The sequence below is a fragment of the Anoplophora glabripennis genome, unplaced genomic scaffold (assembly GCF_000390285.2).
Source record: "Anoplophora glabripennis isolate ALB-LARVAE unplaced genomic scaffold, Agla_2.0 scaffold1707, whole genome shotgun sequence".
NCBI classification, from domain to species: Eukaryota; Metazoa; Arthropoda; class Insecta; order Coleoptera; family Cerambycidae; genus Anoplophora; species Anoplophora glabripennis.
The window spans coordinates 8,704-23,368 of record NW_019417781.1 but is presented as its reverse complement, the minus strand read 5'-3'; the positions used below and the strand labels follow the sequence as shown (position 1 = coordinate 23,368).

The following is a 14,665-nucleotide window of genomic DNA, read 5'->3' as shown; positions in this document are numbered from 1 at the left end:
TGCAGTTATAAAATTTATAGTACCTACGTTCAAATTTTTTACTAATATTTTAACAAACACATAAGACAAAAAGGGATAGAAAAGTAGAAATAAGTACCTATAATTTCTAGTACTAGAAGGGGATTTTTAAAATCTGTCCCGTTGTCAAAATTTGCCAGATATTTTGGTCTCCACATACCTAAAAATAGTTTATATTTGCCAAATATCATGTCATTGAGGGGACCGGTATTTCAGTTAATAGGTTAATCCTTTAAAATATGAAAGATCTGGACAGCGAGACAGATATTTTAGGAGTGTTTTAAAATCCACAAGGGATTTGTCGATGGTTTGTTGTTGTTGTGCATGTTAGCAAGGATGAATAAAAAGAAATAAATGTATCACTTATGGGTACTTATACACCAAATATTTTTAAAAATCATAAAAATAAGAAAAATTTACCAATGTGGATAAAAAAGTAGATCCAGTAAAAGAAAAAAGTCTGGACATATGTATAAATACAGTTTAAGAGTTCTGTGTAACACCGGCACAACACTGCATAGTTAATCTATGTTATAGTTACATACTGTTACAGTGAAGTCAGCGATTCTCAACATGTTTTCTATTAAAAAATCATGCATATTTATGTAAATTTGATTTTTTATTTCTATTTTTTTTTTTTGCAACAGAAACTTTGTTTGATCTGCACAGTAACCTGTTCCACTGCTTAAGGGATAACACAACTGTAAAATTTTCAAAAAATCATTCTTTTTAGCTTAAAAGATACTTTGAACCTTCTAAAATACGGGGCAAAAAGCTTTATATGTGAAAAAACTGTTTTTCTTTGACATTTCATGTGCTTCCCCAAGCATGTCGGATGTTTTTGATATAACTACCTGCGTCAAGTAAATACCTGCTCGGAAGGTACAGCGCAATGTCTTATCTATTGATTTCTAACCTCTCTAATACACTAACTGATGGTGTTAGAAAGTATGTACATAATATATTCAGTTAGAAGCATTTTTAAGCAAGAGTATGTTGGTGTAGGATCAGTACACATTCGAAAAGGATATAATTTCTTAGCTTGTAATTATGTTTTTTTATGTGTAGCGCTGATTTTAAACATTGAGACAACCGAGAACAGATTCGAGGTTGAGAGTGATTCGAAAGGAGTCAGTGCTTCTGCCCAAAAATTAAAAGCTTCTGATGATAATTTCGATATTAATTATGAATTCGTCTATACAATTATTAATTTTTTTGTCCATTTTCAATGCCATGTAGCAACACATGAAGTGTAAAATCTGACATAACCTTTCATGAAAGAAATCCTCGGAGCTTAGGCTTCTAAATAGTAATTGTTTGCCCGAAATGCCCGAAATAAGGATTAATGTCGCTTTTTTGAGTCATGTTATTAACTGGATTAAATCGTTGATACTGAAGTGAAACCAAAGTACTGTAAGTCTAGTGAGCACTGGAAGAGTAAAGTAGGAACAGTTGAGTATGAAGAGTGGTATACAATACACACGGAAAAAAGTCAATCAAACCATGAAGGCTCATCTGGTAAGATGCAGGTAGACGCTGTCGTCGAGATGTTTGCATGCTTCAAAACTTTGCATGGCCTCAAATACACAAACTATATCGATGAATATGGTGACAGCAAAACCTTCAAAGGCATAATAGATAATAACCGGTATGAAAATTTCAAAGTACAACAGAAAAAATGTATTGGCATGGGCACCCGATTGAGAAATATTAAGAAAAAAGTGAAAGATCTCAGATGAAAAGGTAAATTAATTATAAAATTAATTGAAAAATTGACAATTTATTATAGTTTGGCAATACGTTGAAATCCGAACTTCCTAGATAATATAAAAAATGAAATCTGGGCAACCTTATTTCAACTATCAACCAACAGAAATCTGCAGCACAAGAAGTGTGTCTCGATGTGGCTGGAAGAACCCGCAAGCAGCGAATTCCTTGGACACCTTCTAACATAAGCTGCCACTTTCAAAGAAAGTTTTTGACGCCATCAAGCCAATATATGAAGAACTGAGCCGAGACTGAAACACATCAAACATGCCGAGCTGTCTTTGACAGATGCAGTAAAAGAGGCAGGCTTTAGCATTAAATCGTCGAGGATAGAAAATGAGGAGGAATATATGAAAGTGGAAGGGTAGCTTTATCGTCCTGGGATAGTAGATTAATGGTTAAAATATTAAAAGTCGAATTTCTAATTTTTCATGTTTATGACTCATTTCAAAACTTTAAACGGGTTTTTCTCAAAACACGATTTTTTCAAAACAGCACACAGCATAAGTCCAACAATTTTCAATATTTTCATTTAAAATTTGAACCACATCTATAAAACAACGTTTCGAAGTGATAAGTTAATTCACACATTTTTTATAAACAAATGATGAAAATTGAATGTTTCACTTGAAATACTCGCAAATAACACAAAGAGCAATATTTTTAAAATCCCATATGTATTTCACTAGTCACAATCACGTAGATTAAGAGGAAATTTTTTATTTTGTTCCAGATTCAAATTTGTACCAGCTTCACTGCGTGCGGTAAAGCGTCTCAAATTCTTTTTTATACTTCAATATACATATAAATAACATCCTTGAATAGTATTTTCTTATTACCTTTCCTTCCATCCAAAAAATTGTAAAAAAAACACCTTTTTTCGGTTGTTACAGTGGTGTTATCCATTAAACTGTACACATTTAAGATTCACCCTGTATGTCTGCATACTCACAAATTTGAATAGAATCCAAAACTGTGGCAGTTCAAGCATATTTTTTTTAATAATGTGTAAACCAAAATATACCTTTTTTCTTGCCAATCATACAACTACTGAATTTTGAAGCCAAGACTCAGTAGCAAATCAGCTTTTCATATCATTGAATGAGAACTGTATCTTACCTGATGTATATACCTATCTTCTGTAAGCTACATATATTAAACACATGCTTAAGAAACAAATATACATTATATATTTTTTTATAAATTCCAGAACGATCTAAAAATATGTTAAATAATATCATAAATACTACTCACATTTCCTAGTTTCATATTCAAATTTTGGTTTGTTTTACAATGGGTAGAACTAGAAGAGGGCCTCAAAATTGGATCTATAGCAGGAATACCGACCAAAGTCAGCAGGTCGGCCAGCATAGCAGATTTCAATCTGACATCCAAAGGGCTTTCGCAGTTGAGAGACGGGGATAAGTTGATCTCCAGTAACCAGGGTTTTAAATGTTCGTCAATTAGGATATCAAAACCATATAGTTCTAAAAATAACTTATTAATAGTACAATACTGTTCCTCCTGTTTTGGCATTACTTGATATTAAAAAAGAAAAATTTACTTTTCCATTGCTTTAATACAATGTAATATTCATTCAAGTACCCATTTATAGGTAAAAATACTAACAATCTAGTGGGGGAGCTAGGGTATAATCAATAAATTTCACCAGGTGACAAATCATATAGTTTTAAGCAAGCTTCATTAGAACGTACACAATAAAAACTTTGATTTTGAGATACAAGTTACTGAAATTAAAAAATTAATATCACATTATATTTCATATAATTCTTAGATTTCTTTTTCTTTTTTTGTGTCTACAGGGTGTCTGATAAGTATATCACATACTCGCGGCAGTATATAGGGGAAGTCAAAATAACACAAGTTTGTCATAAACAAATTTCCTAAAGTGCTCCTTAACGGAGATACAGAGCCTCAAAGAGGTACCCAGCGATTTACCTTTTTTGCTCTAACTTTTGAACGTTAATGAAATTTTAATGTAGGCCATAATGGTTCATAAAACCATACTACAGTAGATGTTATACACTGTCAGGGAAGTCAGGAATGGACTTGCCACCACACTCGTTGGGCCAAAATGTTGACAGGTGTCATTTTATAAAGCTGAAAACTCAATTTTTATATACTTTGGTCATTTCTCTTTAAGAAACTACATTTGTTTCGATAAAATTTGCTGTATTCTAAAAAATGAAGTTTTTGTATAACACGTCATTGAAATAATAAATCAGAATATTGCAATAAAACACCAGTCGATTTTATGTAGTTAATAATGTGTTATAGACTAGATTTGACAAAATTATCTGATTGATTGAGTACACAAGACTAATAATTGAGTATTATTCCTACAGCGAATATTTTAACAGACATGCACCTAATTTATGAACAAGCACTAGGCAATTGTGTTGAGGCAAAAAAAAATATTTCAGTGTTTTCTTTTTCAAGTTTTTAAGTCTCATTACAGCCTACTTTCTGTCGGAAGAAAATGATTCTACTTCAAGAAGACGATATCAGATGGATTATCTAAAAGAGCAGTACCTTACAGCGGGTGATGTGAAATTTGCTCTTTAATATTTTTTTAAATTACGAGATTTGGCAACGATGCATAGCACAGTTGTCAATTGTACGTGAGCTGTGACTAACACGTGCCGTTGTTTGAGATCATACTAGCTTGTCCAGGAAAATTATTAAAAAAGATTAAACAAAAATATTAAGTTTTCACAATGGAATTTCAAAAAATAAACTACTGATACGCGTTTCTAAAGGTCAAAGATAGCCTCTGTGTAAATATGACCCCCACTTGAAGTTACACCCTGTATAATTCACTACTTTTGTGCACAGCTCTACAACTTAAAAATTCAGATTGCTTCATTAGTTTAGGTTTTATAAACAGAAAACTAAAAAAAAAATGTGTTTTTTGCTTAAAAATGTTTATAAAAAATTAATTAATGGTAGGAGTAGGAAACATATAAGCACATATCTACAGCTTGTCTTTTATCTGATGGCACAGTTCGTTTGCTACTAATATTTTTGTTACAAAATCACTGATTTAATGCTCTATTGATTGACCTATGGTTCTGTTATCTGGTGAAGTTCTCGATTAAAACCTAGGCCACACTGTATATTTCATAAATTTAACAGTCTTACCATAACAATTATATGGATGAGGCACAAACATTTTACAAGCAGATATTATTGAGTTGGCACTTGCCAAAATTGCTTTAATAACCATATCTTCAATTTGTGACATAAGTAATGCCGTATCTTTGCCTTCCGCCTTTAGATGTCTCAATAAAGCACTCAAAGTCCACTTGTGTCCAACATTTTCTGCTGACGGGTCATCAGATCTAAAAATGTATTTCGAATATTAAATTATCACTACAGTGATAATAGAAATTTAATTTATGAAATTCAAATATCAATGCATTAACATTTATTTAAAAATATTGTCATTATTTATATTTAAACTAATATTATTGTAAGAGTACACTAGATGTCCAGAAAGTGGTGAACAATCCCTCGGATTTGGGTAGGTCTTGCATAAATAAACAATGTTATGTTTATATAAAAAAATGTTGGCTTTTGATATCGAGAGCTGAAAATCGATTTTTTGTTATAACTCTCATTAAATTTAAATGTATTCAATTAGCCGGTAGTTACTTTGGAAACCAAAGGGGCAGAGCACCCCCCAAATAGGGCTTTACTTTTTAATTTTTTTACTATTTTTAAGGTTTTTATATATTTTTTAAAATGATAGGTTTCTGGTATATTTTGTCTAAATTGTTTTTTTCATTATCTAATTTTTTGTAATTTTGCAATTTTACACAGATACACTAATACAATTTTTCAAGAATTGATACCTAAACATCATAACAGGCAACCGGCTCAAATTTGCAATTTTGAGAAATAGTATAAAAAATGTGCATATTTAGGATTTAATAAAAGAACATTTGAATTTAGTTTTTACTAGAGATGTGCCGCGGACATGTCGTGAAAAGTGGACATGTCTTGAGGACACTTTTCAAGATTGAAAAGTTGTATGCGGATGTGCGGAATTATTTGTTGCATTCCTGCAAAAAATTTATGAGGATGGTACATGTAAAATTAAAGATATTTAGCCATTTTCTTATAATTTTGTTGGTATTTGTTTAACTGAAACTAACATTTTAAAAATATAACCTCTTTTATATGTCCATATTTTATTATTTTTGGCAAAGTTAACGATTCATAAATAGTAATCAGTTGATTCTTAATTTAAAAATTTAATACACAAATAGTTTAAAAATGAAGTATGACGCCAAAATCAAAAGTTTGGTTATATTTTTCTGAATTGAGTTAAAATCATTATAAATGTAACTTCTGATCAAAAACAATTTTTAAGAATTCCAGGAAAAACATTTAAATAAGTGTATTGGCTGTCCGGGGAAACTTAGAAACCAGTTTATAAAAAAGTCTAAAGGTTGGATCAAAACATATTCATTAGAATAGAAGTAATATTTTGCTTTGTGTACCCTCAAGCAATGACCTGTGAAAACATGACGTCACTTATTTGCCTTATTAGATTCAAGGTCGAAAGTACTTTTCCCGACATATCCGGACATTTCATCGACATGTCTAGCACACATGTCCATAACACACTTTTCCGAAAAGTGCCCATCTCTATTTTTTACTAAGTTTAACGGACAAATTAAAATAAAAAGGGTTGAGTCGACTTTGATTAAAAACAAATGTATATCTTCTAGAGGGCGCCACTTGTGACCATTAGGACGCGTTTAAACCGCCAAAACTATTTTGTACCATGGTGTATTTCACTTTGGCCCTACCGTTTTTAGCAAAAATTAAATTTGTAAATGCATAAACAAATTTGTTTAAAAGTTATTTTCTACTCCACTGATAAACGTTTATTAGCAAAAAATATGGCTTGAAAGGAAACAGTGCAATTACAATTTTAAATTTCGGTTATTTAACAATCTTACTGCAGACAGAATTGGCAGAGTAAAGAACATACTTTCTAAAAACAATCGTTCTAACACAATCTAAACAATGTAACCGATTTAAAAATCTAAAAGATAACTAATTATTATTGACCTGCCTTAAAATATATGTTTTTCAATGGAGTTGGAAATAACTTTTAAATAATTTTTTATGCATTTACAAATTTAATGCCTTTTTATTGAAAATGGTTGGCTTTGGAGTTATTAGTAAGGTATACCTTTTTTAAGCAGAAACGTTGGGGGAAAAGATTTCTCCAGCCCAAAGTTAAATACGCCATGGCACAAAAAAGTTTCGGCAGTTTAAATGTGTCCTAATGGTCGCTTGTGGCGTCCTCTAGAATATACAACTAAATTGCTGATAAATTCGAATTTCTCATCCCAAAATACCCCAGGATGTTATTTATTTTTTCAATTTTGACACCCTGTAGTCCATTATTATCAATTTTTGGACTAAGGCAAGTTTAGTTAAATCGACTTATTTTGAAACGTACTATATTTGGTAGAGCGTTGTACAGACCTTTTAGAGACACCCCCTACGGAGAAAAATTTATTCGTAGTCAGTCAGGAGTGTTGATTCAAAGATGGCACAAATTTGACCAAATGATAAAAGTCCCTAATTTAACCAGCTATCACAACCGAATATTTCGATTTCAATTTGTGCTATTTATGCTTATAAATATAGAAATTTCATTGTTGTATTTTACAAAATATTGAGGTATTGTGCACTAAAGTGTAAAAATATAAACTCATTCATTGCACAAAAATGTACTGAAACAGGGACATTGCCATGTTGCCAAATTTTTCAATTTTTCGGGGCAGTACTTTCCTAGATATCGATCAACGCAGTTCCTGGTAGGACACCCTGTATAAAATATTCATTTGTTAAAACTCGAAAACTATGAAACAAACTGTTTTAATCTGTTTTAATTTGTAAACTTCTTTAAAACAAAGTGGCTAACTTTTGCAAAAACTTTCTATCTTTAATAATAACTGAGATACCCTAGTATGACGCACGAAATAATATACAATTATAAATCAGGACACAATGTAAATATCCAAAGTTAAATATAGTCTGTACAATATTTGTTGATAAAATTTCAAGAAAATTATGAAAACTACTGCAACACTTTCCCGTGGCACGGGCATGCCTTGAAACTTTCTGCTAATGTCTTTCTAATACCTCGGGTGTCGAATGCGGTTAATACCAAGAAAGTGATGCAGTGGTCTTCCTGGAATTATATCTCAACAAATGTATATCCTTTTTAAATTCCGTTAATTTATACTAAAACATGTACTACAAGGTAAAACTACTTACTTTACATAGTCACTATGATATTTATTTATACTATAATTACAAAGGTGCATGCAAGGGTTCCACAGCTGCTTATGACTAGAGTCGTATTTTACAGTAGCAAAACGGACTAATCCTTCTTCGTAAATGTACACTAATAGAGGATCAATACTGGTAACAACAACATACAATCTCAAGTCACATTTGTGACCGGCTACTAAAAGGGGATTTGAAATATATTTGGCCACGACGACAGGTTCTTCTTGAGGCACTTGATTTGGTGTTTCAACAATAAATATACCTGAAAATAGAACAAACATCTATTGGGCTAGGGAAACTAGAAATAAAATAATAACATGGGTAATTTTTTTAACACAAAATTATTTAAGGCCGCTGCACAATTTATTAGAATAAAAACAGTAACGATAATAAGAACGACAAAGGTGAACTGAGGCCGTTGTGCAATTAATGTAAATGGGGAATTGCAGCTTGCTTCTTTAATAGACATCTTTAATAAATTGGCAGTTTTTTATTATAATTTATAATATAACCAGACCAGACCGAATCATAAATATATTTCAATCAAGTAGCTAAGCAGAATTCTCTTGTCTACATGTACATCCTGTCAAGAAAGTATCTGGAAGTTATCAATAAAACGCATTATATCCAATTAATCATCAAAATTTATTTTTTCTCCGGCAAAATAGGCTTCATTTGAAGCAATACACTTTTTCCAATAAATAACCCAGTAGTCAAAGCACTTTTTAAACACATATTCTGGTATGGACTTCAACTCCTTCAGCGATTTTTGTTTTATGGCTTCTAATGGCTCGAAACGTGTTCCATGAACTGATAATTTGAGTTTGGGAAAGAGGAAAAAGGTTACAAGGACCATATCGCGCGAATACGGTGGCTGCTCGATAACATTTGATGAGTTTTTGGTGAAAAATTCATTCACAATTATCGCTTTGTGTGGTGGTGCACTATTGTGGTACAGAATGCAACAATCGTCTCTTCATAAATCTGGTCTTTTGCAGCGGATACTCTCTCAAATGCTTGATAACACCCAGATAATATTCTTTGTTGACTTTTTCTCTTAAAGCACTTCTGTACAGACAACACCACAATAGTGAAAGAAAATGGTCAACATAATTTTTGATCGACTTTGACGTGATTTTTTTGGCTTTGGCTCTTTAGAAAAGTGCCCTTCCAAAGATTATTTGCTAGTTTGCATGTCAAACTCATAATCCCATGTCTTGTCACCCCTTATAGTGCATTACATGATTGTAAAGTCCAAGTTAGCTTGTTCAAGCAAGTCTGCAGCAACATGTTTGCAATGCTCTTTTTTTTTGAAGAAAATTCAGCTCTTATGGAACCAGCAGTGCTGCCACATGTTTCATACCTAAAACATCAACTGAAATGGTGTGAACTGATTCGTGAGACATGTTTAGTTCTCAAACTATAATGATGGTTTGCAAGCATCATTTCCTTCATTTTATCCATATTTTCTTCAGTTGAAAACGTTGAAGGATGACCAGAACATGGTAAATCATCAACTACTTCTAGACTGTGTTTGTATGATTGAATTTTCGATAAAACTGAATTACCGTACATCTTTCTCAACATTTTCAATGATTCAGCATGAGAAATTCCGTTGGTAGCTCAAAATTTTAGGCGAAGTCTTTGTTCAATATCAATATCCACAGTAAAAATCGCGGGTCACACTTTAGTAACAAAATTAACAGCTGTAAACAAATTACTCCACAGATTGTGCTCAAACTTCCCGTCAGAATAGAGCACAGTGCTACCAACTGTCAATCAAATAAGAAATTTATATGTACTTTATGCGGAATTTCTAAATGACGAATTCCGGATACTTTTTTCTGTCAGGATATATATGCCTCGGCACACTGCATCATGCTGTCAATTTGAGTGAAAATGAGCAAAATGGACCTATTGCACAAATTTGAATTTTACCTTAAATAGGCTGTACACCGCACTTTTACTGTACAATGCTACATAGGGAATTAGCTTCGTTTGAGTTCGTAAATTCGGAAGGGTGGGGAGCGCTGGGTGTAAGCGTAGTATGCCACAGCACCGCACGCAGAGATCGACATCCCCACCGCTGAAGCCGCACGAGTTTGAACAAACCTATGTAGTGTTTTCCCGTGAAAGTACGGTATAGAGTATGCATATAGCATATTTTTACAAAATTATTTTGGCCATTAAATAAATAGCCTAAAAAGAACTAGGTTGAAAGGTTAAAAATCTTAGAAATGTGCCGTCATTCATATGATTGAAGTATCCAATCAATGAACAGGAACCAAACATTTTCAAATCCGTCGAGCTGATTGTGAATAATCTGTGATAGCACAGAATATTAATTATAATTCCCTCTGGTAATGAAAAATTAATCTATTATTTGATTGGTTTCTCCTTGAGGGTTTTGAAATACGATAAAAAATTAAATACTGCTTTTGTTTAAATTCGGGAAATATGAAATACAAAATAAATATCATCAATTCTGATGACATATAATTAACTCAGGAATTGAAAGTGAAGTTGGGACTAGTGAAAAGATTTGCTTTCCTTCAGATGTTATCAATGTTACTCTTGACATTATATTTAAATACCTTTTTGTCATTTCCATTCGTAGTTAATATACAGCAGCCTTTACATTAATTCATTCTTATTTTTTTATGAAAAAATAAATGCATAACACCAAAAAAATATCCTCACCTCTGCCTCTACTTGAAGCAACAGGTTTTACAATCCATGGTCCTTTAATTCTATTGTGGCTTGTACACAAGTCTCTGTACTCCACTGGCATAACAAACGTTTGGGGAATAAAATCAAAATTTTTGAAGCCTTTAAGATGTTGCATACGTTCGATGTTCTTATAAAGTCGATCTTTTCTGGTTAATTCATAAGATCTTGGGAAATGATTTACTCGTTGATGTGGTGCCAAAGATTTTAAAGTGCCTAAAATTATTATTAGAATAATTAATGTTATAGGTTAAAAATTCTAATTGCAAATGTATAATATCCTCTTCTATTTCCTAAAGAGCAACCGAAATGTTTGCCCCTTTGTGAGACCTCATAAATTTACTCCAAATGTGTGCCAAAAGATAGTCTATGATGAGACTTGAATCGTCTATAAGTTTTAGCTTGAGGCTGCATTTTGTTTTCAAGTTTACGGTTGATTAAAGTTGTCATTTTTATATGGATTGTTATAGGGTTTTCAAAGTCGCTGATTAAAATCAAAGGTTCGTTAATCTCTATGACTTCAGATTCTGGGAAAGGTTTTCAGAAACCTTTCCCAGAAAGGTTGACGAAATCATTGATTTAAAATCAAAGGTTTGTTAATCTCTATGACTACAAGTCATTTGGAAGTAAAAGAATTAATCTTGGATTGTTAGTTTATTATGTTATATGAGCCAATTTGAAGGAAGTATGTAAGTCTCTAATTTCAATTCAGTAGTTGGTTGACCTGTATCACGTCAGATTCAAGCTCAATTGAGGGATTAATAACAAAACCATGAAAAAAAAATGTGTATTAATCACAAATTCCTAACCTATCTTCGAAATTCTTCATTTTTCTGAAGCTTTTCAGTCATTTCATGAAGACCGAAGGGTCATGAAGCAATTCTAATAGCAAATTCGTGCTCAGCGCGAAAAAGTACTTCGGAATACATATGCCACATGTGAAGTACAAGCGATTTTTTTTTAGCGGTGTAACCTCGATCCAACAATCTATGTAAAAATGACAACTTTAATCAACCGAAACTCGAAAACAAAATGTAGCCTCAAGCTAAAACTTATAGACGATTCAAGTCTCATCATAGACTATCTTTTGGCACACATTTGGAGTAAATTTACGAGGTCTCACAAAGGGGCGAAAAATTAGACTTTTTTTCAGTCGCTCTTTAAACTTATACAGCTTTTTTCTTCGAAAACATATGAATGTGACTTTTAATCATTATTGAGAAGATTTTTGTTTATTTTCTAAACTCTCCTAAGTAGGCCAGGAAATATAGAGTTGGACGCGACTTTTTGTTTCGGCAAGCTAAATTTATCACTATAGATGCTAAATATTATATACAATAACACATTAGTTTCCACAGTCATAAAAATGGGGAGAAGATTGTTTAAAAGGTGGTTAATTGTATAATTTTTACGTAAATTCACGTTTTTCGCTTATAACTTTTTCCATTCATTTCCACGAGAAAACAGTAAAGTACTTTTTTTTCGTCTTCAAAAGACCTACAAAACAAGCCCTCGAGCGTCAAAAAATATTGACTAGATCAAAGATCAACAGAAGAAATTTATTTATGATTTTTGAATTAAGACATTTATAAACTTTGTTATTATTACCCGAACGTTTTGGCATCGCATCCTCTCATTCTTTATCAGTGTCTAATAACTCTCACGATATCTGGAATCGGTAAGTTGAATAGTTTATAAGTTATGGCCTTATAAACAAATTAACTAATTATTAGAGCATCTTCCACAATCGCACTGATTTTTTTCATGGTAGATTTCATAATACATTGAAATCTATAATTTTTTTAAAATTTTTTAGCCTTAGTTGCAAAATGAAATATATGACGCACACGCGTGATATAGTTACATATTATTACATATTTGGAAAACTTATGAAAAGAGTTTTAAGTTAAAAAAAAATCAAGATTCGTTGAAAAACAACGTGATTTAAGTAAAAATTATACAATTAACCACTCTGTAAACAATTTTCCCCCCATTTTTATGACTGTGCAAACTAATATGTTATTGTATATAAAATTTAGCATCTATAGTGATAAATTCAACTTGCCGAAACTAAAAGTCGCGAAATGGTCATTTCCCAGCTCTTTTTCCTGGCCTATAAAAACATTCTTTTAAGAACATTATTTAGTATGAGATACAAAGTAACGTTTCTACGAATAACAAAGCTTACTCGACAAAGGATTCAATTTTTGCTGATGGATGTTAAACAAATATGAGTAGGCAGACTAAATTTGCGCATTATAGTTGCCAAATAAGTTATCTTATTATCTCCTAAACAGCTGCTACTACTAAAAAATACCAAGAATAGTTCTTCATTCATTTAATGTAACAGTACCTGAATTTATCATCATTTCTACAAAAAACCGCCAGTGACGTATTTTTTTTCTTGGAAAAATAGCACATCACTGATTAATGCCACGAGGTTAATATTGTATTCAATAAAAGATCTAATTATGTGAATACCCTGTAATAAATTTTATTCAAATCGTTCAGCATAATATGAAGATATGACCGAAAATATACAGTATAATCTTTAATCAGAACTAATTAAAACACAGGCTTAAAGAGGTAAGTTCGAAAGGGTTTCCCCGACACTGCCGGGGAATTACGTTTTTAGCGGTTACTTTTTATTACGTAGTCTGACTTTATAATCCGAACTATACAGGGTGATTCAGTCATAATGTCATTAATTTTAAGAGCAGATAGAGAAAAATGAGTATAATACGATGGCGTGATTAAAAAAAAAATTAAATGCATATTTAAGCAGAAAAAAAATATTTTCAAATCATTATTTAACCCCCTTTTCAGGCTGTTACTGACCGGCTGACGTCGTCGGTTATTTAGAATTTGAGCACGGCTACAATATGAACAACGCACCCTAAATGCAACGTTGCCATATTTATATATTTTCGCTCATATAAAGACAATAAATAAACGGTTTGCTCACATCAGCAAATAATAATTTAAAATGCTATAAATTATTTTTTATAATTATGCAATCAACACATTAAATTGTTATTGTTGCCCAGCAAGAACCTCGATTAGGTCTGAAGGCCAAAAATCAGTTTTTATTAACATTATAATGTTAATTTTTTGCTGTAATCAAATGTTCAAATACATTACCGTTACCATCTATGCACAAGTGTACACGTTAGATAGATGAGCGGCGGATGCGATGGAATAAACCAGGGTTGTTACGTATTTCTTCAGCGGGATCTTCGATACGATTCCGCAACTGCTCTACATTCTCTACCTTGGTGTGATACACGACAGATTTCATATAACCCCATACACAAAAGTCCATAGGATTATAGGCCCTCATCTCCCTATCCACCGATTGGGACATTGATCGTCTAAAAATACACGGACATCGCGAGCAAAATGGGCCGGATCTCCGTTGTGCATATACCACATATCCCGTAGCATCTGAAGGGGAAGGTTTTCAAACAATTCTACTAAAAATTGAAAGTAACGCGGCCTATTCCTATTTTCAGGTAGAAAATGCGGCCCATTAAACGATCGCCATATACTCCTGCCCATAATACATCGACACCGAATCTCCTATGAAAGCTAAACCGACGAGTAGTGTGCGGGTTTTCATATGACCAAATGTGACTGTTATGGCTGCAAAGAAATTAGCTCTGTTTCACTTTAAATAAAATTTAATATTGAAGTTACAAAACTCCAAGAGTTCAAGTAATTTAAATTTCATTTCACAACCATTTCAATTTCATTACAAAAATAATGACATAAAAAACCAACACTCACTAGATAAATTATAAAGAGAGGGTGAAAT

General features: G+C 32.2%; 1 protein-coding gene across 2 annotated transcripts in view; it reads right to left on the bottom strand.

Moving 5' to 3' along the window:
• LOC108916746 (tubulin polyglutamylase TTLL5) overlaps positions 1–14,665 on the bottom strand; it is a 33,360-nt gene that overhangs the window by 10,386 nt on the left and 8,309 nt on the right. For both annotated transcript variants that reach the window (XM_018723039.2, XM_018723040.2), the window contains 4 exons: positions 10,825–11,067; positions 8,110–8,386; positions 4,948–5,147; positions 3,040–3,272 (listed from right to left, as the gene is read on the bottom strand). In XM_018723039.2, coding sequence (XP_018578555.1) covers positions 3,040–3,272; positions 4,948–5,147; positions 8,110–8,386; positions 10,825–11,067 — 953 coding nt within the window. The remainder of the gene's footprint in view (positions 1–3,039; positions 3,273–4,947; positions 5,148–8,109; positions 8,387–10,824; positions 11,068–14,665) is intronic.